Below are 27,344 nucleotides of genomic sequence, written 5' to 3' on the forward strand. Positions count from 1 at the left end.
CATGGATTGCCAACAGACCACCAGGCACCTATGCTGAGGGTAGCAAAGCACAGTCCATTCTGAAGGGTTCTGAGACAGCAACTTCAGAAACCCACAGTATTGTCTACTAACACTAAGGTACTCAATGGAATAAAGGCGGAAAGGAATTAAACCAAAAATTGCAGAACCATTGCACTGGGGAAACAGATGTTAAAACCAGAAGACTAAATTTACTGTAGATGAATGGGAGCAATTCACACTGGGGAAAATACAGAAAACCAGACCTAAATACATATGTAAGGAAATGGACTCCAAGTTGACCATTAATTATTCAGGACTGAGTTATTATTCTTATATAGCTTCTGAAAACATAAGCGTAAAGGTTAGGAAAAGGCAAAACAATTGGGTGTTATTTTTGGAAGCAATATAAACCAAAACTCAAAACATTTTATTTTTTTTTTCTAAGATAAATCCCCAGTGAATACTGTGAGCATTTCCACCTGCTCCTCCCTCCTCGAGAAACTGGAAAAGTAAAGCAGAAGTCAATGAAGACGACGTAAGGCACAAAAGTTTTCCAGCAACAAGCAACTAAAAGAAATACGATTTTTCAGTTTGAAACAAAAACAACTGAGGCAGGCAGGATACCATTGAGGTCTACAAATTCAAGAGCAAGACACTGAGAGCACCACAGGGTTGCTATAATGTCTCATCAACTGTGAGAAACTGCAGGCCTCAACCAGAGCTATCAAATGGCAGATTCAAACATACCAATCACAAGTTGCTGGAGGTACACAAGTCTTCTACGGAGACATCACCATGCACTTGATCTGTTACTGACCCTACACATTCACTACTTCCACAGTCCGAGACATGACACCAGGTCAGACAGAACCCCAGTCGGACAAACAGGTGTGACTTCTCAGAGTAGCTGTACACAGTAAATTCTGAAATGGATTACTGCTTTTTAACTAGTTTTCAGTTCTAATTTACCACTTTGAAGAAAAGTGAAAAAAAAGATATTTTAAAAATATGACTTTAAGGCTGCAGACACTTCAGTCTAGTCTTATAGCAACAGCAGTAATAAAAACATAGTATGTATCGCAAATTTTTTTTAAAATTACTTAGCAGTATACTGAGATTCTTCTGGGGGTGTTATTCCAGGTTTTGATCACAAATATAAACTAAAAATGCCATTGCTGATAACATTTAACAGTTCCCTTACCGAACAAAACAAGGGATAATAGTAATCAGGGTCAGAACTCACTACGATAAAATTATTTTTAGCATCTTAATTTTGCCTTCTGGTCAAGATAGTCACACAGGCTTTGCCTATAAAATACTAAGGACAGGTACGGGCAGCGGCCATGTTACTGACATACTTCTACTTCCCTAGTGAAAATGGGAGTACCAGCTGTCCTTCCTCACCTGTAGTGCCCTCAGAAAAAAATAATTTATTCTCTGGCCAATTCCTCCAAGGAAACACAATTAGCAATTACGTTTCTGGTGCAGACACATAGGACACATAACTTTTCTCAGCAAGTAACACCATCTCTCTGCAAAGGGGTAACATGAGGATTCAGACTCCTGAGAGGACAACACCTTTAGTAGTACTTTATATTCCAAAGCGAGTAACACAACCAACTCCAAACCCCCCTGAATGTACAACCATTCCTTGTATTATTTCTCAATACATACCTGCGAGAAGCTTGAACATGCACTGTCTTCTGGCACAAAGACAAAATTTCTCAGCTGCACAAGTGAAGAAAATCTCAGACTTTAAAGACTCAAAGTTATCATCAAGTGAGATCTCTTCTTTCTGTACTTCGGTTTGTGCCAAGACGGGAAGTAATTTCAAAAGCTGAATCAACATCTGGACTGTGATGCAATGAACACCGGAGCTAAGAAGTGAAGGTCCTAAACCACATGCATAGTTTTCTTCAGAGATGATAAAAACATCAATTACCAAAAATTACTTGATCTCAATAGAAAAGCCTGAGGTCAAATTTTTTATAATTTTTCAGCAAGAGAAGAACACTCAGGACCATTTACAGCTGAATAATTACTTTGCTTCAAAAGCTGCTTTGAATAAAATAAATGGCTATTTTATTGACTGTACATACATATTAAAGAGCATCAACATAACACAGTTGAACCGAGCTCTCAAGAACATATACAGCAATACACCTCCACTTCACTCTGGAAATGAGACGTGCTTTCTAAACATCTACTGAGTCAGTAAAGTCTTTTATGCAGCCAGGGCTGCAACTCTGCTGTTCACCAGTGTACGTGCAGCTCAAACTGAGAGTATTAGAGCATTAGCAACTCCACTGACCAATGAACAGACCTTCCCTGTCCATATGCAACTGATACTGGATTACACAAGCACTGTACATACATCGAAGACTGGAACCAAGCAGGCTTTGTCTTTATAAAAACACACTGTGTATAATTAAATCTCCTAAAGGCAATTCACGTATGCTGAAGATACAGAAGCTCCTAGCTTTGTAGTATTAGCCACAAACAAACAAAACCCAAATGAAACTCCCCTGACACTTTGTAGGGACTAACTGATAAGAATAAAAAATTACACAGTTTGCAATCTTCAATCTACATGAAAAACTTGATGCAATCATACCTGCTAATCAATAAACATGCCCCTGCAATTTATTAACCTCTGTATAACATAGTTTGAATAAAATCTCCACTCCATCCCAAACTGGAAAACACAACTTTCTAAAAATACAGTGCTTTAAAAATGTAATCAGCACATTACTTAAAACCATCATGATACAAAAAACAGATCTTTTTCAAATTGTTACACACACAGACTTCACAGTACCAAATGGAGTCTTCCAGGTAGCTAAACATACATGCTGGAACCCACTGCTGCTGAATTTCTCCTCTGACTTAAGAATATCAAGGGAATTACATACATGAATCTTCAACTAATTTCCACCACCACCCCCACTACCCCTTTAATTATTTATATATTACCATCATGATTATTTAAGGAGGTACTTATTCAGGGCAGTATTTAAGTCAGAAGCTGCAAGCCTCCATCTACAACTAGAGTACTCCCTGTAACATAAGGAGACTCTAGAAGAAAGACAACAGCTTGTGCAACTTCACAAGGCTCTCCAAATCTTCCAAGGAGAATTGCTTTCTTCAACTGATCTTCTTCCAAATGAGCAGTCATCTCTGTGTGAATAAAGCCTACGAGAGGAGAAAAGTTTGAAGAGTTACCTAACCTTCAGCTGTATTTCTCTAGCAGATTTTCCCTGGAACCCTCCAAAGTGAAATCTACTACCACAACTCAGCACCAGCTACCATTCTTTAAAGTCTCAGAAGTCAGTTTACATCATTTTGAAGCCCAGAACAAATTTTTACCTAATGTCTTCCATTTTTGAAAGCACTGATGCAATCACAAAAATGCAGAGATCTGTAAAAATCTATGGAGAAAAAAAGGTAACTCTAAAATTGGGCCTCGAAACTGTATTTAGTATCACTTTTGTGAAAGACAAAATACAGTTATTTCACAAAAACATTCTCAATGAAAACATGGTTATAAAATCTCTGGCAAGAAATCCCTACAGCTTGCAAGTGTTTCCATTATATTTTAGAACTTATGACAGCACTTACATAATTTCTATTATAGCACTCATTTGAATAATATTTCTTGACAAGTTTGAAGGATATTTCTTTACAATTTTCAGTTATCTGAGATTCAGTTTTCCCACTGCTGCACTTCCCTTTGCATAACCTGTAGCTCCATAGAGAGCTGAGCTGAAAGAAGGGAAGGTCTCAGTTTTGCTTTCTACTGTGTAACTGTGCCCTTTTATAATGGCATAGGACCCTACAGTGAGCTGCTCAACTCACTAAACAATAAAAAGTACTTTTCCTGCCTAGTTCAGAAGCTGAACTGGTTCATGGAGAGGTCTGAAAGGTCTTAGAGCTAGCACAAGGTGAGCAACAGAGTACACAGCTATGAGTGGAAGAAGTCAGAAAAGACAGAAGTATTTTTCTTTAAGGGTGGTGGTTTGCTTGAACTAGATCGTCTTGTGAAACCGCAGCCTTGTCCTCACATAACTTAGAACTTTCTTTCCAGACTCTTTTTCTACAAGGATAGACAGGGATGCTTTCATGCCAGCTTCTCATGGTCTTTCATGTTTCTCTAATAACAAATAAGCATTCTCGAGCAAGAGATGAGGGTAGCTGTCTGTATATAATTTGTTCTAATCCTTCCATCTGCAAGGACAGCAGGTTTTGAAGGAGGAACAAAGAAAAAAAAGAAGACATTTGTTATGCAATAATGGACAGAGGAACAGGTAGACACGCTCTTCCAAATTTCTCAGTGTTCCCTTAAAAAGACTGAAGGTTTTGTAAAAGAATGTATTATACTTTAAACAAACAAACAAAAAAAAAAAGACATTAAAAGCATTTACTTACAAAAGTTGAAGAAAATAATAGCAATTTGTCTTAAATTACTTTCAGAGTACAGCAAATATTCTAGCAGTCTTGATGATCACGTATTGCAAGAGTCAAGGATGTAGGAACTTCCCCAAAACTAACCTGGAGCAACCACGTTGACTCGAATTTGCTTTTTTGCTACTTCTTTAGCAAGAGAGCGTGAAAATCCAACTAATCCTGCTTTGCTAGCACTGTATACACTTTGACCAGAGTTGCCTTTAAGTCCTACAATACTTCCTATAATAAAGAAACATCAAAGAGAAGATTAAATGATTAATTTGAAACCTTGCACCAGCTTTATTCTTTCAGTTTTAAATTTGCAATGGAAAAATGAGATTACAAAAAAATGAATTAAAAGTATATTACTAAATGTACTTTATATCTTACTGATGGGGTAAGTAAATCCCTTGATTATCTGCGATTTTTGTGGAATCCGTATATCTATATTGACCAACAGGAGAGTAAAATGAAGAGCTTTCTAAATAAACATCCTTGCACAGGGAAAAAAAAAAAAAAAAGAAACCAACTGCATCTATTTGATTCTTAGTTAATAACTAGCAGCTGGTAGATCTAGTCACTGAAAGAGCTGATAAAGAATGGTAAAATTATTTTTTCAGTAAAATAAACTCTAAGGTGTTGATTACTGAAACAAGCTGGTATTACATTTAGAAGTTGCTGAAATTACACAAAAGAATAAGCACTCATAAAGAAATGCTAAATATAGAATGTCTAAATACAAAGAAAATAAGTTAATTGTAACAAGTAACATTTTAACATGGTACACCTGCTAAACCTTTGGAGAAAACTAGTACATAGAATTCCACTGGATTAGACAAGCAACTTACCTATATTGACAATAGCACCTCCCTGTTGCTGAATCATGCTTTTTACAGCAGCTTTGCACGTCAACATTGTTCCCAAAAGGTTAGTGTGAATCTGGGCTATCATATCTTCAGTCTTGGTTCTCAGTAACAAACCATCCCTGACAAACAGACCAAAAAACCAAAAAGAACTCACTGAACAACCTCAATGATCACATTTACTTATAATAAAACATGACTGATAAATGCAATATCAATGGGGATTTGCATGGTTCTATACGTTCTAGCATTCAAAATTATGACATTGCAAGGACAACACGTAGCAAGAAAAAAGCTATGCTTCTCTGGCAGCAAAGACTCATTTGCAGAGTGGTATCAAGCATTGTTTTGGGGGGAAGAAGTAGAAGAAAGAGGAGCAGAGGGACTCAAACTCAGAATGCAGAAACTGCAGTGAAAGCTCTATCATGTTAGAATTTTACTGTCATCAGGAACAAAATTCTGATGAGCACTTAATATTGTTTTCAGATGTGCTCATTAACAATACTCTTACTAAATGCAAAAGCCCTTAGAACCTTACAATAAGGTGCCATCATCCAGAATTACACACAATCTTGTAACAAACAACTAACCTGTTGATCCCAGCTGCATTAACCAAATAGTTAATAGGACCTAAATTCCTCTGCATCTCCTCAAATGTATTTTGGACTTCTTGTTCGCTGGAGACATCACAGCGAAGTGCCAGATGTCCTGCTATATTGAAATAAAGACACATCATAATAAAAGACATTAAGCCATTCAGAAACCTTCTTCAGAATTTATTAACTCAACTACAACACCAAAGTTGAACTAATTATAACTTGAGAAACCCATTTAATCTCCAGAGAATTAAATCAGAACAATTTTCAAGTATTGTATTGATTAGTTACATGGCAATTTCTTGTTTTATATCTTTGGCCTTTTGAAATCAGAAATTCAGCATGAGCAGACTGGTCTCAGTTCTGGCTTGGTCCCGAGCCATGGATGACTCAACTCATAACACCTCCCTGTTGTGACCTTAAACAATTCCTTTCATCTTACAATTCGTATCTTGCGGATAAAATAGCTATCATACTTAACTTTCCCAAAGAATATTGTGAAAACAAAATTGTACTGATAGAGCTTTTCTTTCAAATTTCTCAGTCTTTGTTTTCATTTTGATCTAGTTAAACAATGAGGTTCATTTAACGACTTACTACTTTTACAAGTTACCTAAGCATTGGACAGTGAAGAAATAATTGCAAAGCAGCATACATACCACCAAGATTACATGCAGTGGTTTGGGCTGCTTCCAGATTTCTAGCAATAATCGCCAGGCGGCAGCCTCTCTGTGCCAGCAATTCTGCAACAGCTTTTCCTATTCCTCGGGATCCTCCAAAAATGGCACCAACCTTGCCCATCCTCAAAAATAATTCACAAATTGCAAACAGAAGATGAATTTCAGGTCCAGTATAGCAAGAGAATAACCACTGTTCTGCCATCTTCACAGCTCTTACCAGTTTGTATCATTTTGTAGTCTCAGTATAGTGATTTGTTAATTTTTTTATTCACCAGAAAATAAATACTTGAACTAAGTTAGACACCACTTCTAAAAATGCAAGTTAATTCTTCATGATTTCTGAACTAGTAAAAAAATTAAACATGTAATCTAGCATTTCAATACTAGCGTTACAGTAACTCCTAATTTAGTTGATAAAATATGTGACATATATCTAAAGGTCATAATGTATCATTCAGCTGTTTATTCAAAGCCAATATAGTAGTTTCAATGATGTTGTTCTTGCAAGCACTGTTCTTGTACTGATGTAATTTAGCCTCAAGGTTTCACTCCATCCTAAGTATCTATGTTGGACACCCACGTTGCAAACATTATTGAGTATGATCTGCAACTACTGTATTTACACTAGTTTAATACTAAGTTACACTACATAATACTCTGCTTTACCACTAGCCTTTGGGTTGTTTCTTTTTTCCTTTTGAAGGAAAAAAAAAAAGCTTTTTGAAATGTGAAATGATTCTGAAGTAGCTAGCTTAGGTGTTCAGGAAGGAGTGTAAGGAGAAAGGACTTCTGCAGAATAATGTTTTATTCTGCAACCTCTAGAAACCAATCAGCTGCTCTGAGATTTCCTGAGGAGCCAGAGGCAGAATCCAAGCAATGGTAATGAACCTCTTCTCCATACATTTGAATAAATCCTTTTTGAACCCAATTATACTTTGTCTCCATAACATCCTGAGGCAACAACTTTCATTATTTGTGAAAAAGTACTTCCTTTTGTTCTTAATTTGCTCTCTAAATAGGTAATACTATGCACTCCTCATATCTTTCCCTTAACGTTCATAACTTCAGAGGTTCTCTTCTGTATTTTAGCCCCCATAGCTTCTTTCAGGTCTATTTAGTTACTCTTATATATATGGAACCAATTCTGTATCTCTAAAGACTGTCCAAGCTCTTAATCCTGCCACCCTCCCCTGTGCATTACTTAGGTCTATTACAGGCTTTCTGATGTGTGATAACCAGAGCAGCATGTACTGTTAAGCATACAAGGACACCATCAACTCATACAATGGCATAATAATTTTGGTCTTCTCTGACAGGGCCTGAAAGAACAGCTGGTCCTTTTCTGCAACAAAGTAAGCACAAATGCTTGAAATCAGCCCATGTGTCTGCTTCCACTGGCAAACTGAAATCCACTTCCTACAAGCAGGAAGAGGATTAAATCCTTGCATCTCAGGTGGTGGCCCTTTCAAGAGAACCCACAGAAAATGTCCTGCATGAAGACAATTCCTTAGTGATAAAATGGGCACCACTGACTCACCAGAAAGACTGATCCTTTGGGCACTCTTCAGTAGGTAGCTAGACTGCAAGAGATGAATCGAGAGGTCTCGCAGCCTAGTAACTACTGCTCTTATTGTCTTAGCCGACTGAAGGCGCAACCAACCAACCCATATTTTTTTGACTGATTTTTCTGTTAGAAACAAAGTCTGTCTGCCTTTGCTATCATGAATTACTACAATAACTCCTGGAAGTTCTTGCCTACTTGTTGCAGTAATGTTGTACTAGGATTTTCTCCTTCGTATTCTGTTCTTACCAGCACTGAGCATACCTACTCTTTGTATCTGAAATATGGAATAATATAGATTCAGAGGGATCTCTGGAAGTCATCTTGCCTAACTCCTCTACCCCTAAGCAATGTCAAGGGAACAGTCTTACACTGTTTCTAAATGCTGTCAGACTTCTATATGTTTACCAAATAACTCTAAACGTGCTTAGCTACACAGGACCTAAAAAGCTGCCTATGCAAAGAGAACTTCTTTAAAACATATCATTCTACCCTTCCTCTTTGAGAAGGGGAAAAAATCTTAGTGATTCTACTGTTCTTAAAAAGAATAGCAGGAGTTCCTTGTCCATTACCCAGGTATTTACAGGGGGCGCATAAGGCCTATTTCCAGTGCAGCACGATACAGCTGGTGGTTTAGCACAAGAGTGCCACACAGATTCTCCGGAGCTCTGACTTACGAGAAAAAAAAATGCAGTAGGAGTAATAACGCTATATTGCCTGGTCAAATAAAGTTAGGGAAAAACAAGTATCTTTTGAGCAACAGGCTCTTCTAGGTCGCCACACAGCACAGACGAGTGCCTGTGCCACCTTTGTCCTCAACGGCCTTTCTCTTCTCTCAGAACCAGCGATTTGATCCCTGAGCGCCAGGGCTGCAGCGGCACTCCAGCTGACCGCCTCAGGCGCTCGGCACCGCACCCGCTGGAGGACACCCGGCAACAAAGGCGGCTCGGGGTGCCGCAGCCAGCCGGGCCGGGCCGGGCCGGGCCGGGCCGGGCCGGGCCACCGCCCGCACCTGCGCGCCCTCAGCCGCCTCTGGACACCGCCCCCAGCCCCAACCCTCCAGGACAACCCCTTCTCCCCTCTCGACAAACCATTTTTTTTCCCTCCCCCCCGTTTTTTTTTGGAGGGCCTCCACCAACCTCCTCCGGCCCGGGGCGGCACTTCTCTCCCTCCCGACCGAGGCCCCGCCCGCCGCCAGAGCCCACTGCCCCCCATCGCCGCCAGGGGGCGCCCGCGGCCCCGCGCCGCCCGGGGCGCTCCAAGGGAGGGAGGCAGGCGGGGAGCCGCGGCCTGGCTGCCCGGTGGCCACGGCGGCGCCGAGCGGCTCCTCCCCGGGGGCGGCGCACCCGACAGGAGGGCGGGAGGGGGAGGCAGGGCTGCGGGGCCGGGCGCCTCGGCGCGGTGCCGCTCCCGGCGGGCTGAAGGTGGAGCCCGCGGCACGGCCGGCGGGGCGCGGTGCCGGCTGGGAGCCCGCCCGCCCGCCGCGGGGCACGCCGGGACGCGTAGTCCCGCGCGGCGCCGGTGCCACGGTGGCAGAGCGGCCGCCCGCGACCTTCGCGTGTGTCTGTCCGTGTCCGTCGTGTCCGTCCCGGCCCCACCCCGCCCTCTCACGCCCCGAGCCAAGCGCGGGCAGCGCCTCCCGCCGGCCCGAAAACGAGGAAGGTGGTGCGCCACAGGGGGCCGACGAAAAAAAGCGGCTTTTCTGGGTATTTCAATTCACCTTCTGGTTTCTGAGCAGCTTTGTGTTTGTTGAGCTTACAGAGGCTTTTTACCTTCCCCACGCGATGACAGTTCAGTTCTGAACGGAACACGGGCAAGATGACAAAACGGTGTAAACACCTGTCTACTGAAGTAGTTGCTGCTGGTGGCCTCCGCGCTGCACCCGCTGAGCCCGCGCCGCAGCCTGGGCAAGACGAAGCTCCCCATGGCGCGTTGGGCGGTGCGCTGTGGCGAGAGGGAGGCCCGCCAACGGCAGGGCCAGCGCCGCCAACGGCAGGGCCAGCGCCGCCAACGGCAGGGCCAGCGCCGCCAACGGCAGGGCCAGCGCCGCCAACGGCAGGGCCAGCGCCGCCAACGGCAGGGCCAGCGCCGCCAACGGCAGGGCCAGCGCCGCCAACGGCAGGGCCAGCGCCTGCACTCCTCCCTTCTCACAGCTCGTGTGCCGGCAAGCCCATCTGCTTTCCTTTTACACTTTCTGGTTTTAAGCTACGTTTTACATCTCTGTATCCAGACAACATCCGTCTTAACCACTTGTACGACGCTTCATGCCTAGCCCCTGTACTCGTTGCCAGAAGTTACATGGGGCACAAAGCAGCTGCCTCACTGAACTGGAGCTCTCTGTCCTGTCCTTGGTTCCCCCTTCACACACAAAAATGTGTTTTATAGAGACACATACAAGCAGATGAATAAGGATTTTCTCTCTTTCATTTTCGCATTTCTTTGCCCCCAAATCCCCAGGATCTCGTATGAGGTATTACTATGCCAGTAGAGTTAAATCAGAAACACTTAAAGGTAGAGAAACCCAAAATACAGAAACACCTGTGAGAGTTCCTGTTTAGTAACCAAAATAAGCTTCATGATATGCAGTTAAACTAATACAATAACTGCTATGTTTTAATAGTAACAGTTTTAACATGTCTGCTGATATGCTAGAGGGGTTCAGTGGACTCAAGTCTCATACACTGAATAAATTTTTTCACCCGAGAAGTAAGAATAAAACTGACCACAATTGTGTACAAGAGTACACTTCAGAAATTTTTTTTAGAAAAAATATTATCAAAAAGTTCCACAGGGTAACAAGTGTCAAAATCACACTAGAGTTTCTATAAGCTCAGTGGAAGTGTAACTCTGCACAGTTCTTGCTTTTGAGTTGAAGGCTGTTATTCAGGATTTCGGATTATAAATGTTTCCAGGGGAGCTGTAAAGACTTTAATAACATTACCTGTATTCATGTAGGATTCTTTTTCAATGGATCATTCTTTACATATAGAAGAAAAAGCAGATTTAGGCATTGCTAAACAGATGAACATCTGTAAGAAAAAAAAAAAGTCTTGAAATCTATTATGCAAAAATAGTTTGTTTTAGCAAGTATATTTGTATTACAAGCTCGTCCTGTTTTCAAAAGAGTAAATGAGATTTTGTGATCCAATAACATTTCAGAATATGCCATACTCTGAAAAGCCAGAGGTCCCAGTGGTTATTAAGATGAGGCATAGAGAGTTGGGACCGATGCAGCCGTCTTTCCTGAAGCCTAATGCATTCAGGCATTAAAAACACTCTTCCTAGGAGTTTTTTATTCTTTTCTTAGAATGTTTCAATCATTCCTCCACATGAGATGCTGCTTTCAAGTAAGTATTAACAGGGGAAAACCACAATACCCTCAAACAGGAAAGGATATTTAATATATATAAAAAGCATAAAACACAAATCAAAGAGTAACGTCGCAAAACAGGGGTCACTACCTGTTTCTGAGGTCCCCTGTATCAGTGATTTCAAATTCCTCTTGGTTTTGGATGTGAGGCTAGATTTACAAAGGAACTTGAGTGCTAATCATTAACCACCTTGGTGCCCAAAACTGTGATCTCTTAAATTTCTGCCAAGAGTCACACATGAAAGAGTCATGCTGCTTAAAGGTCCAGCAGCAATTTCATACTGTTCCCTATACTGCTTATGAAAGCATACCTACCACATTATAAGGTTTTTGTGTAAGGTCAGGGACAAAGCAACTGGAGAATTGGCTGCCCATAGGGGTTGGTCCCATTTAAAAAAAAAAAAAAAAAAAAGCCTGCTGGTTGGAGCAGTGGGCTCAAAGAAAATCTGTCTTCACATCTTCTGTCTTGCTGGAAACGCGGTCACTAACTGCAGTTTCTCACAACTAAACAAGATCTACACTACAGCCATATGATTACTGTCCAGAGATCCAAGAGCTTGGGGATTAAGCGTCTACTGAAACCAACAGCTCATGCAAGAAATTATTTTACTTTGCAACTGGCATATTAAAAAATTTCCTCTCTAGGTTAAACAAGTCTGATGATGAGGGTATGTATCTGGGATACAGGAGTCATGGACTTAGAACAGAATTAAGCCAGTGATGAGTTTCAGAGGTCTCCTTCTTTCCAGGCCAAATGATAACTGGGTGGCAAGTCACACAGTCAATACACTGCTGTGCATTTCTTCCTGTAAAAAAGGGTGTAACTGGTCTAGGTGCCTTGTTCCAGGCAAGTTCTCCTCTAGATCAGAGAGGAACACCATCACCAGGGCTCCTTATCATTTTCTCCTTTGCCTGGGCAGTTCAGCACAGAGGTTGCTGACTCTTTCTGTTCCTGTCAAGCCTAAATCACCCTTTCTTCAGATGTGTGCTTGTGATTTGTCTTGGGGAAAATCAGGTCTAGTTACTAATTATATATATTTACATATTATATATATACACACATATATAATATATAAACTATTTGCAATTCACAAATCTCTTTGATATGGCCTCAGCCTTCTAGACAAGTGATACAAAGCCTGAGATGAACTGCTGAGGAAATAACCAACCACCTAGTTGTAGGACAAAAAAACACTCCCCTCTCCTCACATTATTTTGCAACTTCGCAAACTTTTCCCAACCACACCAGTTCAGATTACTTAAGTGGCCAAATTACCATACTTCTGCTCTTAAGTGATTTTTCTTTTTTTATGATGCTGCAGTCTGGTTTGTTTTTCTAGACTATCCCAAATCTCTGCAATATTTGTTCTTGTGCTGTAAGAATGAACTTTTATCATGCCAACATGAAGTGGTTTTGTACAATTGAGATTTACATTTTCAACGAATACATGGGCAAACTTTTTCCTCCTAAGAAACTTATTCCTGGTACCCCCTGTGAAAAGTCTTTCCTCTGAAAAAAAAAATACCACCCAAAACCAGAACAAAACAAAGCTGTCAAAACTTTGGCAGATTACCTAACGTTTTCACATCCTCCTGGCTAAACAGGTTTTCCCACTACAACTAGTAATATTTCACACTTCAGCATGAGGCCCATGTTTAAGTTAGCACAGTCACTGAACTGCTGCTGCTTCCAGCAAGAAGTCAGGTGTACCATGGAAGCAACCGAGAGAAGCTTGTCTTATTTCTGCTTAATCTGTTGCTAAAATCAAACACTTCACTTCCAGTGCTGCCATGCAGCACCTTACACATGAAAAGAAAGCAACCCCACCATCACCCACCTCTGAAAAGTATCTTCAAGAAAAGTTTGTCGCACATTCAGCCTCTGTCCACAACTCCAGTCTGATCACAGGCACTGGCCACTCCTACTGCGTATCACTGGACTTTGGACCAAAGAGATGGAAACTAGGATCTCAGCATCCCTCAAAATCTCTTGCTTCCCCCTATACATCTAACTCCTCATTTAAGGACTGCACTGCCAGAGAGCGTACCAGTGTTTAGCTCATAATTCCAAAGCCAGTGAGGACTGGGAACAAGGAGGAAATAAACAGCTCATTGATCCAGGGAGTAAATTCACCGCTTTCTGTCCAGCACCTGTTAGACAGGCAGCTTTTCAAAACTGCAAAGAGCATCACACTGAGCAGTCAGCCTCTCCCAGCAAGGTAATCTGGAAAATAAAACTGATAATCCCACAGAAGGACATGTCTCACTCCCAGCAGGCTCCAATGACCATCTTCTATAGAAAGGATAATTTTGTGTATTGCATATCTTGTAAGCGCTAAGTATATCTACTAGAAGTCTGGTACAGTAATGCCCAAGAGTTTTACGAAAGCATTTGAATATTTATAACTGAATAACTGTTGTCCTATCCTCTTAGAGGCAATTTATTTTTCATTGTATCTAATATACACAAAAGAGAAATTAAGTAGTCTCAGGAACAGCACTTAAAAATGGCTGAATGCCATTTATAAAAGTCAACTCAAGACCTTGCATAATTTGTTTTTATTTCATGTATCAATGCAGTCTTAACTTCCCCAATCTGCCTTTCACTGTCTCATCCCTACTCCCATTCGGTACATATTTCTATAAGCTGCAAAGTAAGATCCATGGCCAATCATTTCAAGAACTAATTTATCCTGTAAAAATCTGTTTAGCTATTACTGCGATTGGTGGTGAAAAGAGTGTATTTTTGGAAAGTATTCATCAGCAAAGGTAACTGGGTTTTAGCTCCTAAATGTACAGAAAACTGCTCTCGGCATTAAGACTAACAGAAAAAAGTTCTAAACAGCTAAAACTTCCTTCACATTATGATGGAGCAAGTGTCAAGGTTTTCCTGCCCTAATAAATCACTAATCAATCTCAGGTTTTTAATCTTCACAAATGGTATGGACAAGTCCAAACTGTTGCCCACTTTGGTCCTGTGATACAGCCTTATGAAAATTTACTGCATCTACTCATATTTACATTTAGTACACTGTATGTATTGTGTCTTAAAGTTGGCTTTGTTGGGGAAAGGCAATAAAGCAGGATGTTGGGAGAAGATGACATAGAAAAGGGGGAAAAGTCAGAAAGAAGGATGGGGGGGAAATAAAGATGGAAAGATTCTACCTAAAGATTTAGGCTGAACTCATTAGGGTAAGAAAATTCAGCTAAAGGCCTATACCGCAGGAATAGTAAACCATAGTAAGCAACATGAATTGGTCCTTCACCTCCCTTCTCATGAGAAGCTCTAAGAACTTGTAACAAGCAAAATCTTTGTTTAATAAACACAGTAATTCACCTCCAGGAAATAGAAGACCTGGGACACATGGAAATGAAATACTTCCATGATTCCTCCTAATAATCTACTTTGAAATTTGTAACATTTATGAAGAGACCAAAAGCAGTTTGAAGCAGGAAATGGAAGGCATATCCACAAGCATTAAACCGTTTTTACAGCCTCACCTATTTTAGCGTATGTTCATTACATGACCATGAATATGTTTTCAAGGTTAGCCCTAATGAGGCACAAATTTACCGAATACAGGAATATCAACTTAATGTAGCACATCTACTTACTGACAGAAAGCAGCAAGGGACCATGGAGTTATCCCCCCACCAAATCACAAGTATCTGTGATCCTAAACATAAGGACTTAACACTGACAAAACTTCAGTTGATGATTTGCCAGCAATGAGTGTCGAACACAGTTCATAATAAATGACAACTGTGATAGTGACAATCATTCATATCTCAGACTGCTCACCTCCTTTATCTTCACCAGTACTATAGGAAATGTCAAAACCAATATTCTTTACAGCTGTTACCCATTTTGCAGCCTGAAACACATACAGTAATACTTGGAGAGCTTTCAAGGAACTCAATTCCCAACAATCAATTTTCTCTCAGATTGTCCGAAATAAATCTAGTTTCATATTGCGTCTCCTCGCAGAAATACTTTGCTGTCATTTCATCCTGCTCATGTACTTAACTGTGCAGCTGAAGACTTCATCTTCTTGTGATGTGACATACAGAAGCTCTTAACGTTTTGTATATCCTTCCAATAAAGTAGTAAATCATAATAATACCTAATCAGCTGGCTTAATGAGGTAGGAATTAGGTTATTAAAGATGAAAATAAGTATTTTTAGATCACTTACACCATGTTTTATCTATCACACTGAATAATTTCCTTCAAAAATTATCAGAAGCAATTAGCATCCTTGGACAGAATTAACTATTGCTCGCGCCAGACTATGCTAGATCAAATGTTTGATAATATAAAATGCATTCCCCATTTCAACAGGTTTAGTTTTTAATTATTCCTCATATGTTTTGATTTTCAAGAGCACAGTTTATGATGAGATTCTACTGTAAGTCAAACATTTTTCTAGTTCCCATTAAGAGGAGTGGTAACCACTCCTGCCTGGCCACACACAGTTAATGTGGCTTACAGAACCCCAGGATGGCACAAGCTACTGTCTCTAAGCTCTAGATGGGAATTTTGTTATGAATCCTATATATCTACTTTACAGAAAAGACAATTAAATATTTACTGCGGGGGGGGCAGTTTAGAAGATCAGTCTAGAAGGTGTGTGTTTTGCCACACTATAACTATATTGGCTATGAAAACACAAAAGTGGTGAACAACTCTCCTGATTCAAAGCCACATGATACAGGTTGATACAGCTGCAGGGTGCTACTTGGGCCTGTTTTGAGTTTCTTTTTTCCAGAACATGTATTTGTATTTGAAGAACACTTTTTCGGTTTTATCCTCACTTGCCTAAATCTCTTCTATAAGGTTATGTATCATTTCTGTACTGAACATACAAAATATACTGTATTCTGCACATTGCAGTGGTAGATTATCCTCAGCCTGCTGTGGAAAAGCTCCCCTTTCTGTTAGAGTTCAGCCTCTCTTTATTCAGTTTCTACACATCATGTTCTTTTTTTTCTTGACAAAAGAACTCTCTCCTTCTCCCCATTCAACATTCTTTCAACATCATCCCCATTCTTTCAACAACATTTGCCAAAAATATCAGTTCTGAAGAGCACTGAAATTACATCCAAAAAAATAATGATTAAAATTTAGGAATGACAATGTTTAATTTTTTTTTTTTTTTTAAAGAAAAGCCAGAGGTTAACTTTTTAAAGAATTATTTAACTGAAACACTGGATATTCTGAGAAGATTCAAGCTAGTATTTCCTTCCTAATTTTCACAGTTCGGCTACGAAACCAGAGAAGATGCGTAAGTGCAGACCAAGCATTTATCAAAGACCCTGCTATTTTCCCAAAAGCAGATAGTTGGCTTCTCCTCCCAGCTGAATCTCTGCAGCAAAAAGTTCATTAGGCATGACTTGTGAAACTGTACCTGCAGCTCCAACCAGTTTTAACTAGAATAGTAGAGCCCATTGCTTTTATATCTTTTCCTTCTTCTACACAGTTATTGCCTTTATGTTTTTCTCTCTTCCTAGTAGACAAACGGAGAAAGATGCTTCTCTCTTTCCATCTTACAGGAAAACCAGTCATCTTTATTATAATATCTCCAGCCATAGCCTTTTTTCCGTAGTAGTGCTCACAGACTGAAGATTTTCAAGCAAAATTGCCTGAATCTGGACTTCAGTGTCTATCATTGCATAATACCACACTGCATCATGCATTTCCACTCAGATATAATTATTTTAGGCAACCTATGCAAGTAGGCAACATTTCTGCAGTATGTAGCATTTACATAGCAGAATTTATTTCTGTTTACTTCACTGAACCATTGGTGAATTTGAGGATGCCTTTCATAAACAATTATTCTGCTCTAATAGTAAAAAGTAACACATTTGCTTTACAGACACCTCAGTGAAGCACTCCTGTCAACATGAATTGTCTGTCAAGTGCTTTAAAATGTTTTGAAAAAATACGGTATGCCATCTGGCTCCCAAACGCTCATTAAATTCATTGGAATATGAGTTTTTAAGGAAGCTAACATCACATGATGCCCACCACTTTAAAAAAGAAAGAAAGAATGCATTTATAGAGGATACAAACAAGAAAAAAAGGAAGTGGTTAAGTTTTGTTTATAGTTTAGTTTCCTACAACTAAGAACATGTCAGCCATTTCAGAGAATAAAGACAGATGACAGCTCCTACTCCCAGGAGTTTATGGTCCAAGTTTATTTTCCAAGTGACATAAAGAAGGGAAAAAAAAAAATCTAGCAGGGGGACAGGATGCTAAAGCCATGGACTATTTAGGTTTCTCTGGGGAAGGATGTCCCTATGAATGGAGATTCAGAGGGCATGCTCCCAGTTTCTTTTATGACTTGCCACGCTACTGAGTTTTTCCCCTCCTAACCTCAGTTCTCCCATCTTTGATTGAGGCTAATGGCTGTCAACTTCCTGTATTGACACAGCCCTAAAGAAAGATCTCCTACTCTATAGTTACTTTCTTTTTCTGTGGAAGCACTTTTAGGCCTTAATGTAGAATGAGGACTGCACCTGCAAAAAACTCAATTACCAGATACAGGCCTTAAGCCCCATTTGGGAAGCCATCATCTTTTATCAGGGGAGTTGCTCAATCCATTTTTCACGGGAAACTTAAATAGATTTGGGAAGGTTGGGGGGAGTTCCCCAAAAACCTTAAGTGTTTAATTTAAAAAACAGGTTTGACATTAACTCTGTATTTCCTGTAATTTTTCAAATATTTATCCTATTTACTAAAAACTGCTAGACTTTTATTTGCTGGAATAAGCAAATGCTTTACAAAGAGGGGGTTTTTATAGTAATGTGCATTCAGATTCAAAAGCTGTTAAATCTATGTAAATAAACAATCTGAAAAATACATGTTAAGCAATTCTACTTACAACACATTGATCCATTGCCTGATGACAACGATGCAAGAGAAAAGAACAGGCTGCAGTCCTGCAGAAAACAGCCCAGGGAGTAAAGGGAAGGACAACAGATAACTAAATTGGAGAAAAAGGAAGAAAATGGTAAGGCCTCATCCAGTAGACAGCAGGACACCATCTCCTGAATAACATGTAGACTAACAATGGGTAAATTATCTCCATTGTAAGAACTGGGTAATGTTGTGCCAACTGACCTTATCCAGCCCCTCTGCATTTTCTCAACTCAATGCATAGCTATTTTTAGCAGAACTCTGCAAAATGTTTTATAACCCATTTTGGCTGTAATGCTGCATCCATCCAGTTGCAATATCCTACATAGCTTTAGCTAATCTAGGCTTGCTATTCTGTTAAGCATTTGAGGAAAAAAACACACTGAGAAATAAATAAGGCACTGAAATTCATTATTTGGCTGTAAATGGAAGCATTTTGCTTTAAGATATCTGTACCTGCCATACTCAGAAATTATGAAGGTAAAGACAAGTGTGTCAATGAAGGGTGGAGGAGGGAGGTTGTAAACAAATACACTTACTGCCATGGTCTTGTGTTTGCCATCTGGAACTTTACAACACAGCAGGAGTTTTCAAACCAAGATTCTTGTAAATTAATAAATCTGTTATGCTCACAAGAGGGTCATTCTGGTTTTGGTAAGACAGACTGCTCCCTGAGAAATGAGAAAACCCATGTATGCGGAATTAGTGTGCACTGTCTGTGCTGGCAAGTTGATGTGAACAGGAGACAAGCCATTGCTGGGTAGCAGTTCTTAATGAGCCTCCCATGGCACATGCAGGTCAACCATGCAGAGATTCATTTGATAAAATGGTTATGCTATAAAGGGCAGGATGCAGCAGGTACTCCACTCATGGTACCTCAAAAAGCAAAACACATTTGAAGATCTTTATAGCAGCTGAGAAATCACAACTGTCACTACTACTAACCATTTCTGTGTACTTTATCAGCCTAGAAGTAAATTCTTGTCAAAAATAAAAAACATACAGGATAGCATGCTACCTAATGATATTAGCATTCCAAGTATTTCCAGACTTGTGAGAGTTACACCTGCGTGTAAATGAAAATTGCAAAACAAAGCCCAGCTCTACCATCAGACTGAAGTGCTCTCACAGTAACACTGCTGTTTGCATCTCTCATTTCTCTAGATGTGTTTCCTAAGAAAGAATTTTCTAGATTTATTTGTAACCGATATATATGCATTATGCAAAGCATGCACCAGCTGATAGAAAAATTTCTAAGCAAAACAAAGCTACCATCAGCCTGGATCACAGCTCCATCTATAGCTCTGTTTTCTATAATAAAATCAGCTGTTTTCTACAATAAAATCCAGTTATTCTGGTACAGCATGTTTCAGTTCTCTCAGAAGAACACCCACATTAACACATAAATGGCAAGTACAGCCATACAAATACTAATGGCATAGTATTCATCCATGCATCTTCCTTTGGAGGACAAAGCATACTATGGGCCCTAATTTCTTTTTACAGCATCATTTGAAAGGCACGTCTTGTGTAACCTGTGTTTGCTAATGTCTGCACATTTGCCTTAATTTTCATACCTTTACCACATCCTCTCACCATAAATATTAGTGTGCAGCCATTCAATTCCTAGACACAGTAATTTTGTCAGATTATTGCAGTCCTTCCTGCAGCTGATATCTAGCATTGGTACCAATCCCAGAATTTGTGCTCCCCTTCACTGATACACTTCCAGTTCCATTTTGCTGTATGGTGAGGAATCAGAGTTATCTCACTCCTTCCTTTCCCCAAAGCAAATGCTTTCATTTTTAAAAAGAGCAAAGCAATGAAGAAAGAAAAGCACATGTGCTAGTGTCACACCCTCTGACCCTTGGGACATACTACCCTGAAGTAAAGAGCTTCCCACATCTGTTTTAGAAAAAGACCTCCCTCTCCCACCTCCCACCCTTGAACTTTCATTGTTTAAATTGTCAGCATGGATAACATTCAACTTACTTTTCCTTTCCAGTTCGGGTAAGTAGTTCTCCCAGGTACCACACACGTCATCTTCCAGCCACCAAAACCAAACCTCTGCACCTCTACTACAGATGTCTGATCCAATGTCTACCTTACACCTAGCATTTTATTTCCCTTCCTCAAAGAGAAAGCATTTGCTCTCTTAATTTCTAACTCTGCATCTATAAATTTCTCCTAGACTTCAGCAGATTTCCAGCAGTAGTGAGAGGAGACTCCACAGGGCTAATGTTAGACATGAATAAGTGGATCGAATTTTTTTGTCAGCACTGCCAGGATTTCTTGGAGCAAGTCTCAGTCCATGTGCTGAGCTGCCCTATTATAGCACTTGAAGCCTCTGCTCTGTACTTGCTTTCGGTGGAGACATGCACTGCTCCCAGTGTCTGTGTCAGCAGACTTGTTTAAAATATCCAATTGGTAAAGTCTCTGGGATTATTTGCTTAAGCATGGTCCAAGGCATAATTTAAGTCCCTGATTCAGCGAAATCACAAGCACCTGCAACTCCCACTGCAGTCAGTACAGCTGTAGCATACACACCAAAGGGCTATAGGAATCACAGCCATGGTGACTAATGCACAATGTGGGAGGAAGGGAGAGAGCGTATTCTAGGCCAATTCAGTGAACCATGACTATTAAATCTCAAACTAGAAAACAGCAAACATTACCCAAGCTCTCCAAAGTGCTGTACTTTCCTGTCATATCTAAGTGTTACAGCACCCAAGAAATCAATTTCAGATTTGAAATGTCAATTTAATTTATTCTTGCCAGATTAGAAAAGTATAAATAATTTCTATTTGGAAGTAACATTGCTTTTTTTTTTTTTTCTCCCCCTAGAACTATGTCACTTTATTTCCAGAACGGTCCAGAGGAAAAAAAAAACAATGATTCAACAAAACACCTCATCACACATTTAACTTTAAGATCATGTTTAAATCTATTCCTGTTCTGCGAAGTGCTTAACATGATTTTGTTCACTTTTTTGTTTAGTAAGAGTCCAAGGCACTTAATCCTTTATGAAATGAAGGCCTAGGTTAACTAGTGCATGTGAGAAAGACAGAGAAGGAGGTACATTATAATTGGCCACTAAACATGCTAGTTCTAGCTATAAAAAAGTAATTTAGAATTATAAGCAAGACATTACATTCATGCCTTAGGCACCTCTTTTATATTTGGAACCACTATTTCAACATCTAATATCTCTTCCAGAAGCATTCTATTATGTTACTAAATATAGCAGGAAGATAACGAGCCAGCTATAAACTACTGTAGATTTGTCAATAGTGCTTTTAGATATAAGAACATGGGCTTTCTATCTGTGTCTTTTCCACTGCCAGACACAAATAAGCTTTTAATTAAAAAAACAGTAACCAGAAGTTTACCAGAATCTAGTATTTGCCCTTGAAAAAACCACTACTTCCTTAAAAATGTTGCTTTTGTTAGGACTGTAATAGAAAAAAATCATGCAGATACATGCAGACAGATCTTCAGACACACGAAAACAACCAGAAAGAGTTCCAGCCTCTGCTAGCATTATCTGATGCTAAAGTCCAAAAAGCTCTAAAGTACAGGTTTGCTATTTTTTCTCCAAACTAGCTCCTGTACTTGACAGAAGATGCTTCTTGTACTAGTGGATTTAACCATTACCCAATAAAAACAGGGTTGTGGGCTGATTAAATCACAGCTGCGCGAGTACGCTCCATTACTGTCAGCTATGAGAGTGTGATACTTCACAGTCAAAACCAAACCTGTTACACAGATCGGCAGCAAAAGTAGTAAAGAGAGCAGATGGGAAAATTCCCACATCATCTCGTTCATCAGTAACATGCTTACGCGGAGTCCACACAACAGAGGTTTGCCAACATAAATATATGACAGTGCAAAGACAGACACATCCTACTGATTGATTGTTTTCCACCAGCATGACCTCTGAAGCGAAGCAACTGCTCCAGGAGCAGACAGCTTTCACAGCTTGGCTTAGCTGTCTGAGGCTGCTATGCCGCTCCGAAAGCGGTTCCTGCCATCAGCCTAGACTGCACCTGCACTGGGGGGCTCTGGCAACGTAGCAATCACCACAGAGGCCCCACAGATGTGGAACTAGCTACATTCTGTTGTGGTCCTCATTTCCCAGACATCCAAACACTTGGTCACATCCAGTAACAAACCTGACCGACCTAGTGTGGGAGTGAAGCTTTAGCATCATTTACTACATTTACATCATTTAGCATCATTTACGAAGCTTAGTGTCGAAAAAAGAAATAGCTGTGGTTGGACCAGACAATGTTTCACTGATCTCTTTAATTACAGGGCTGTTTCTCCTCCCACCCAATTCCCCACTGGCACATTCACTGCTGACATGTCAGTCTTCACTAAGAGAACTGCAGCAACTTTCCCAGACTCAGAAACTGATGTTCAAGCCTGGCTGATCCTGTGCTGTGGAGAACAGTTGAGAAATGTTACCCACTCAATTTTGTATTTAGTTCTTCTCAGAACATCTAAGTGTTCACCAACTGTGCCAAATCAGAGAAACCAAATTACAAGAGCACTGTTGTGTTTTGCAGTTATGGCCAAATTTTATCTGCATTTGACATGAGGTTAACATGAACTTCCTTTATCAAGGAGTGTTTTAGGTAAGAAAATGAACAAATAAGAAATATTGCCTGCCATTTTCTTGAGCACAGTTGTAGCAAACCTCCAGATAGCAAGATGGTTGTGGAATACACAACTAGACCACTAAAAGTTGGTCCTGAACCAGTCTCTAGTTCTTCAGACAGAATTCAAAGGTCATCTCATTCTTGCTCTTTCTCCTGTTTACTGGAGACCTTCTCAACAGAAACACTCCAGCTTTCTGAGAATTATGTATAGCAGTCTCTGCCAGAAATCACCAATTCAGGATTAAGGAATATGCATTAGGTGCAGGTAATCAAGAATACTCTATGCATAAGCAGGATGAGTACCCATTTTGTTAAGAGTTTTAAAACTCGTATCTCTTTGCATGTGTTCCTACCCTCCATGAAAAGATTGATCTTTATAAAGCCCAGTATTATTTTATTTTAAATAGCTATTAAATTTCATCCTTGTAAAAAAGATAGTGTGCCAGAGATCTTGAATTACTGAATGGAAGGAATTTCAGTGATATGCAAAGGAAAATAAGTTACTTGTGTACTTTAAACATAGAAGTTGGACAGAGGCATACACTAAACCTTTGATAAGGAACAAAAAATAAGCAGATTTTCCTCATCTCTGTGTATTCAAAAGACACACTGCAATTGCCTACAGAGGAGTAGAGAACAATTCTTTGAACTGTAAACTTTTTAGAGCTAGCATTCTTCAGCTTACTGAGAAGTTCAACCAGCTGAAATAAGAAATTTGACCTAGGGCACATCCCTTGTTGTGGAGAACAAAGTCAACGACCACTTTAAAGTCATTCTGCTGCTGATTCATCTTCTCTCCCAAGCATCCACAGATATACCATGAGAAAATACGACAGCAACTAACCACAAAAGATTTTGGGGCTAGCAGCTGTTACAAACCAAAGCCTACTCTGCAATTGTGGATCTGAAAATTTATAGGTTTGACTGAAAAGTGAACAAGTCTACTAGCTCTGTAAAGCATGGAAAACAGCACCACCTTTGATCTAGTGCCTCAGTTGTACCAGTGGGACAAACATTTTTTGAGAAAAGGATAACACAGCCCCAATAGCTCTGTATTTTCCCAAGTATGAAAATCATCCAGCTCAGTTTCTTTCAGACATACTCATTCCTCTAGGGCAGATGAGATATTTTCTTTCACTATTTAACAGTAGGGGGCATATTCAGTGTATGCCAGCAAAGTTTAATGAAATCAGTGAAGTAGCACTGATTTGCAGTAATTGAGAGTCCAACCATGTGTTCTAATGCCAAAGAATCTGGATATTTTAAGGGCTTATATTGCTTTCCTGTTTGGGAAGGGGAGTGTGTGTGGGGAAATCAAAGTTCATTTGCTTTGTGCAGTGGGGTTCCATCTAAGATAGCAGAGTGAAGAAAACACCTGTACAGATTATTTTAAAATCCTGACATTTTCCTCTCTGTCTTTGTAATTAAAAGTGTATTTTTTCTTGCTGTGCTAGCCTAATTCCCACTCTCTACACTTCTGTACAGGCTGTTCCCACCACTCAAATTAGAATGTAGCTAGTGTTTGGACACATCTTGTGAATTGGTTTTGATCTAAATGACTACTAGATGCAAACATCAGAAGGCCTTTGGCTTCTGCATGCCACATAAACTGAACCATAAAGTGGACACTAGAGTTGGCTGCGAAGTGCAGCCGAGTGCTATTTATTTACATGAGGAATTTTTACAAGTTGATGTTACTGTATTTAAATTGTCTTTACTCCACTGAGTAGAAACAGCAGAGCACGGCTTGTTTTGCCACTTATCTTTTCAAAGAAAATAGTATGGTAGAAGGAACAGAAAAGTAGTAATTTCTGACATCTACTAATATTATATTCAACATAAATGTTATGATTTGATAGGCATGCACGAAATGCTCATTAGGTTACATTCTGAATGGCTCTTGCGTGCTGCAGATTGGATATAGCAAATTAATTTTTGTTTTGTTCCTTGTTTTGGGCTGATTTTGATCACAGTGTTCTTCAGCTGTTAAAATGGCTCAGCTATGTTTCTCACCCACAGAATTCAGTCTCTAGGAGACTTCTCTAGGGGAAGGGTTCAGATGTTCCAGCTGTTGATTGTATTCAGAGGCAGGTCTAATCCATTAGAATCTATTTACAAATTCACAAAAAGTCTTTACTTCCAAAACAAGTTTTGTATCACATACCTCACAAGAACAGGAAGCATCAGGAAACTGAGGCTTAAAAAGGTGAGACCTTGAGTGTTCAAGAGCAGCTTCTAACTTGCAAGGCTCTCGTCTGTCTCCTAGAAAGTAAGAGCAATTGGGATGACACTGTAGAAGGACAATGTGTTGCATCCACAGCATTTCCCAAGAGCCCTCTAGTATTAGTGTTACTGCATACACTGCACAGAAACTGGACACTACCCCTGTTCATTAATGCAAACCTGCAACTCCTGTTGTGTTTTTTATTTAACTTAGTATATTTATATTAACTTAGTATATTTAACTATATTCTTAAAGCACACCCATCATATCGAGCCTTTCAGGTAGTTCAGGAATACAGATGCCTAGTTTGAGATTACAGATGTGTTTTGACACGAGAACAACAATGCAGCTCAGGCCTACCGCAACAGCAGTTGTTCTAGACATGAGCAGCAAACAAATGCAAGATTAAGAGACTAGGTAAAGACTGAGGGCTGCACTTTCAGCCTTAGACATCCAAGTTACTCCTAGGTCCTTTCACAGAGCAGGACTCTGGTAACTGAGGTAAGATCACAAGTAAGTTCGCTAAGATTCAGGTCCCATATACAGGTCTTCCAAATACTTTTCTCTTTCCCATTTTTTCCCCACATTTAATGTCCATGTCCTCCCCATCCACCATCACCATTCTCAGCTTTTTATTTCTATATGCAAATATTTCAAGTATGCCAGCTTATAAGTCATTCAAAAGAATTATGACACTGGTTTTGCTTAAGTGAAACTTCCAATCTCCTTAAGATTTACCATTAACCGTTGATCAAAGTGCAGAGAAAGTGCACCTGAGAGTGACTTGAGAAGTATGCACATTGCAGATTCATGATAGAAATCCGAAGATGATGGATGGGTGCACTGGCATGTCCTACAAAAAACAGTGGCATCACTATTTATTGTGCACATATATACCATAGGAGCTTCAGTAATGCCAGACACAAATTTCTTTTAAGTAGACAAGTGGATTCATGTGCTTCATTAAAGTCAATATATACCTTTAAACACATTTGCTTAAAGCTACTGGAAAGAATAAGCCAGTTAAAACATTTTGCCAGCCCTGTGAAAAAAGCCAGAATGCTCAGAAGCCATGTTTTTAACCCTATGCAAAACTATCATAATTGTCATTACTGCTATAAGGCAGAGGTAATGACGTGAGGGTGAACAGGATTTCAGGCACCTTTGGCAAGTCAGATGTTTAACACATATTAGAATTACTCAATAATTACAAGACCGAAAAAAAAACAACCCAAAGAAACAGTCTTACTTCTACTGCACAGCCATGATCTTTGTGTGTACTTTTCTCCTATGGATGCACTGATGTCAGATCACAGTTCTGAAAAACAAATAAAGCTGCTTTTCTATATTCTCTATTCTGCATTTCTACAAATCATGTTTCCTCCTCCCCTTAATTACAGGGAAAAATAATAGGGAAAAATATAGGGAAAAATAAGGAAAGTTAGACTAGATGCTCCTTCTTTACAGAGAGGACTTAATCACTCACTGCTAGCAGAATCTAGGTCCTGGTCAGTCTTAACTAATGCAGAGTCTCTCGCTGTATCTGAAGCATTTAGTCTCTAAACATTTTTCCAAACACTTTTAGGATTAACTTTCTACCATTTTCCCAGCAGCCACATGTATATAGTAGACACGTAACTGCATTCACATCAAGAAAATCTCCTAGTTAGGCCGTTACTGTCTGACTGCTGTGCATAGCGAACTGCTTCAGGGCAAACGAGTCTCTTCCCACCAAGCACTTCTGCCCTCAGTGAAAGTTTGGGTAGATGCTTCATCCTCAGGGTTAGGGACTATCTCTCAGTATACTCACAGCATATCCACTACACTTCTTCCTCTAGGGAATACACTTTATAACTATTATGCAACTGATATGCTGTTGACAAGACCAAACTAGTCAGTCATGATCAGACTGAGATGGAAGTTACCTACCTCTTCGGAAGTTAACTGCAGAAATAAGGAGACTGAAAAGATCAGCCAGATCCTCTCTTCTCTCTACATTTTTTGCATTATATTCACAATTCCAAA

The 27,344-nt window shown here is 39.9% G+C and overlaps 1 protein-coding gene across 2 annotated transcripts; it reads right to left on the reverse strand.

The window, feature by feature from the left end:
- Positions 1 to 2,063: 2,063 nt before the first annotated feature.
- On the reverse strand, positions 2,064 to 9,388 carry CBR4 (carbonyl reductase 4). 2 transcript variants are annotated; one of them, XM_074904070.1, is made up of 6 exons: positions 9,283 to 9,388; positions 6,562 to 6,704; positions 5,897 to 6,014; positions 5,292 to 5,428; positions 4,549 to 4,683; positions 2,064 to 3,192 (listed from the first exon to the last, which is right to left on the reverse strand). In XM_074904070.1, exons 2-6 carry the CDS (start codon positions 6,701 to 6,703, stop codon positions 3,014 to 3,016), a joined length of 711 nt encoding a protein of 236 aa, XP_074760171.1. In that variant the 5' UTR covers position 6,704; positions 9,283 to 9,388; the 3' UTR covers positions 2,064 to 3,013. The 2 variants fall into 2 exon arrangements, with proteins under 2 accessions (XP_074760171.1, XP_074760170.1); XM_074904069.1 differs by having other exon boundaries at positions 5,897 to 6,017.
- Positions 9,389 to 27,344: the final 17,956 nt, after the last annotated feature.

The sequence above is a fragment of the Athene noctua genome, chromosome 4 (genome assembly GCF_965140245.1).
Source record: "Athene noctua chromosome 4, bAthNoc1.hap1.1, whole genome shotgun sequence".
NCBI classification, from domain to species: Eukaryota; Metazoa; Chordata; class Aves; order Strigiformes; family Strigidae; genus Athene; species Athene noctua.

Bases quoted from the DNA above. Each gene is read 5' to 3' on its own strand.
- CBR4 (XM_074904069.1), bottom strand. From the start codon at position 6,703: ATGGGCAAGGTTGGTGCCATTTTTGGAGGATCCCGAGGAATAGGAAAA. The intron at 5,429-5,896 runs GTTAGTTGTTTG...TCTGTTTGTCAG, and splicing joins AATGCAGCTGGGATCAACAG to GGATGGTTTGTTACTGAGAA. The intron at 4,684-5,291 runs GTAAGTTGCTTG...TCTTTATTATAG, and splicing joins AGGTGCTATTGTCAATATAG to GAAGTATTGTAGGACTTAAA.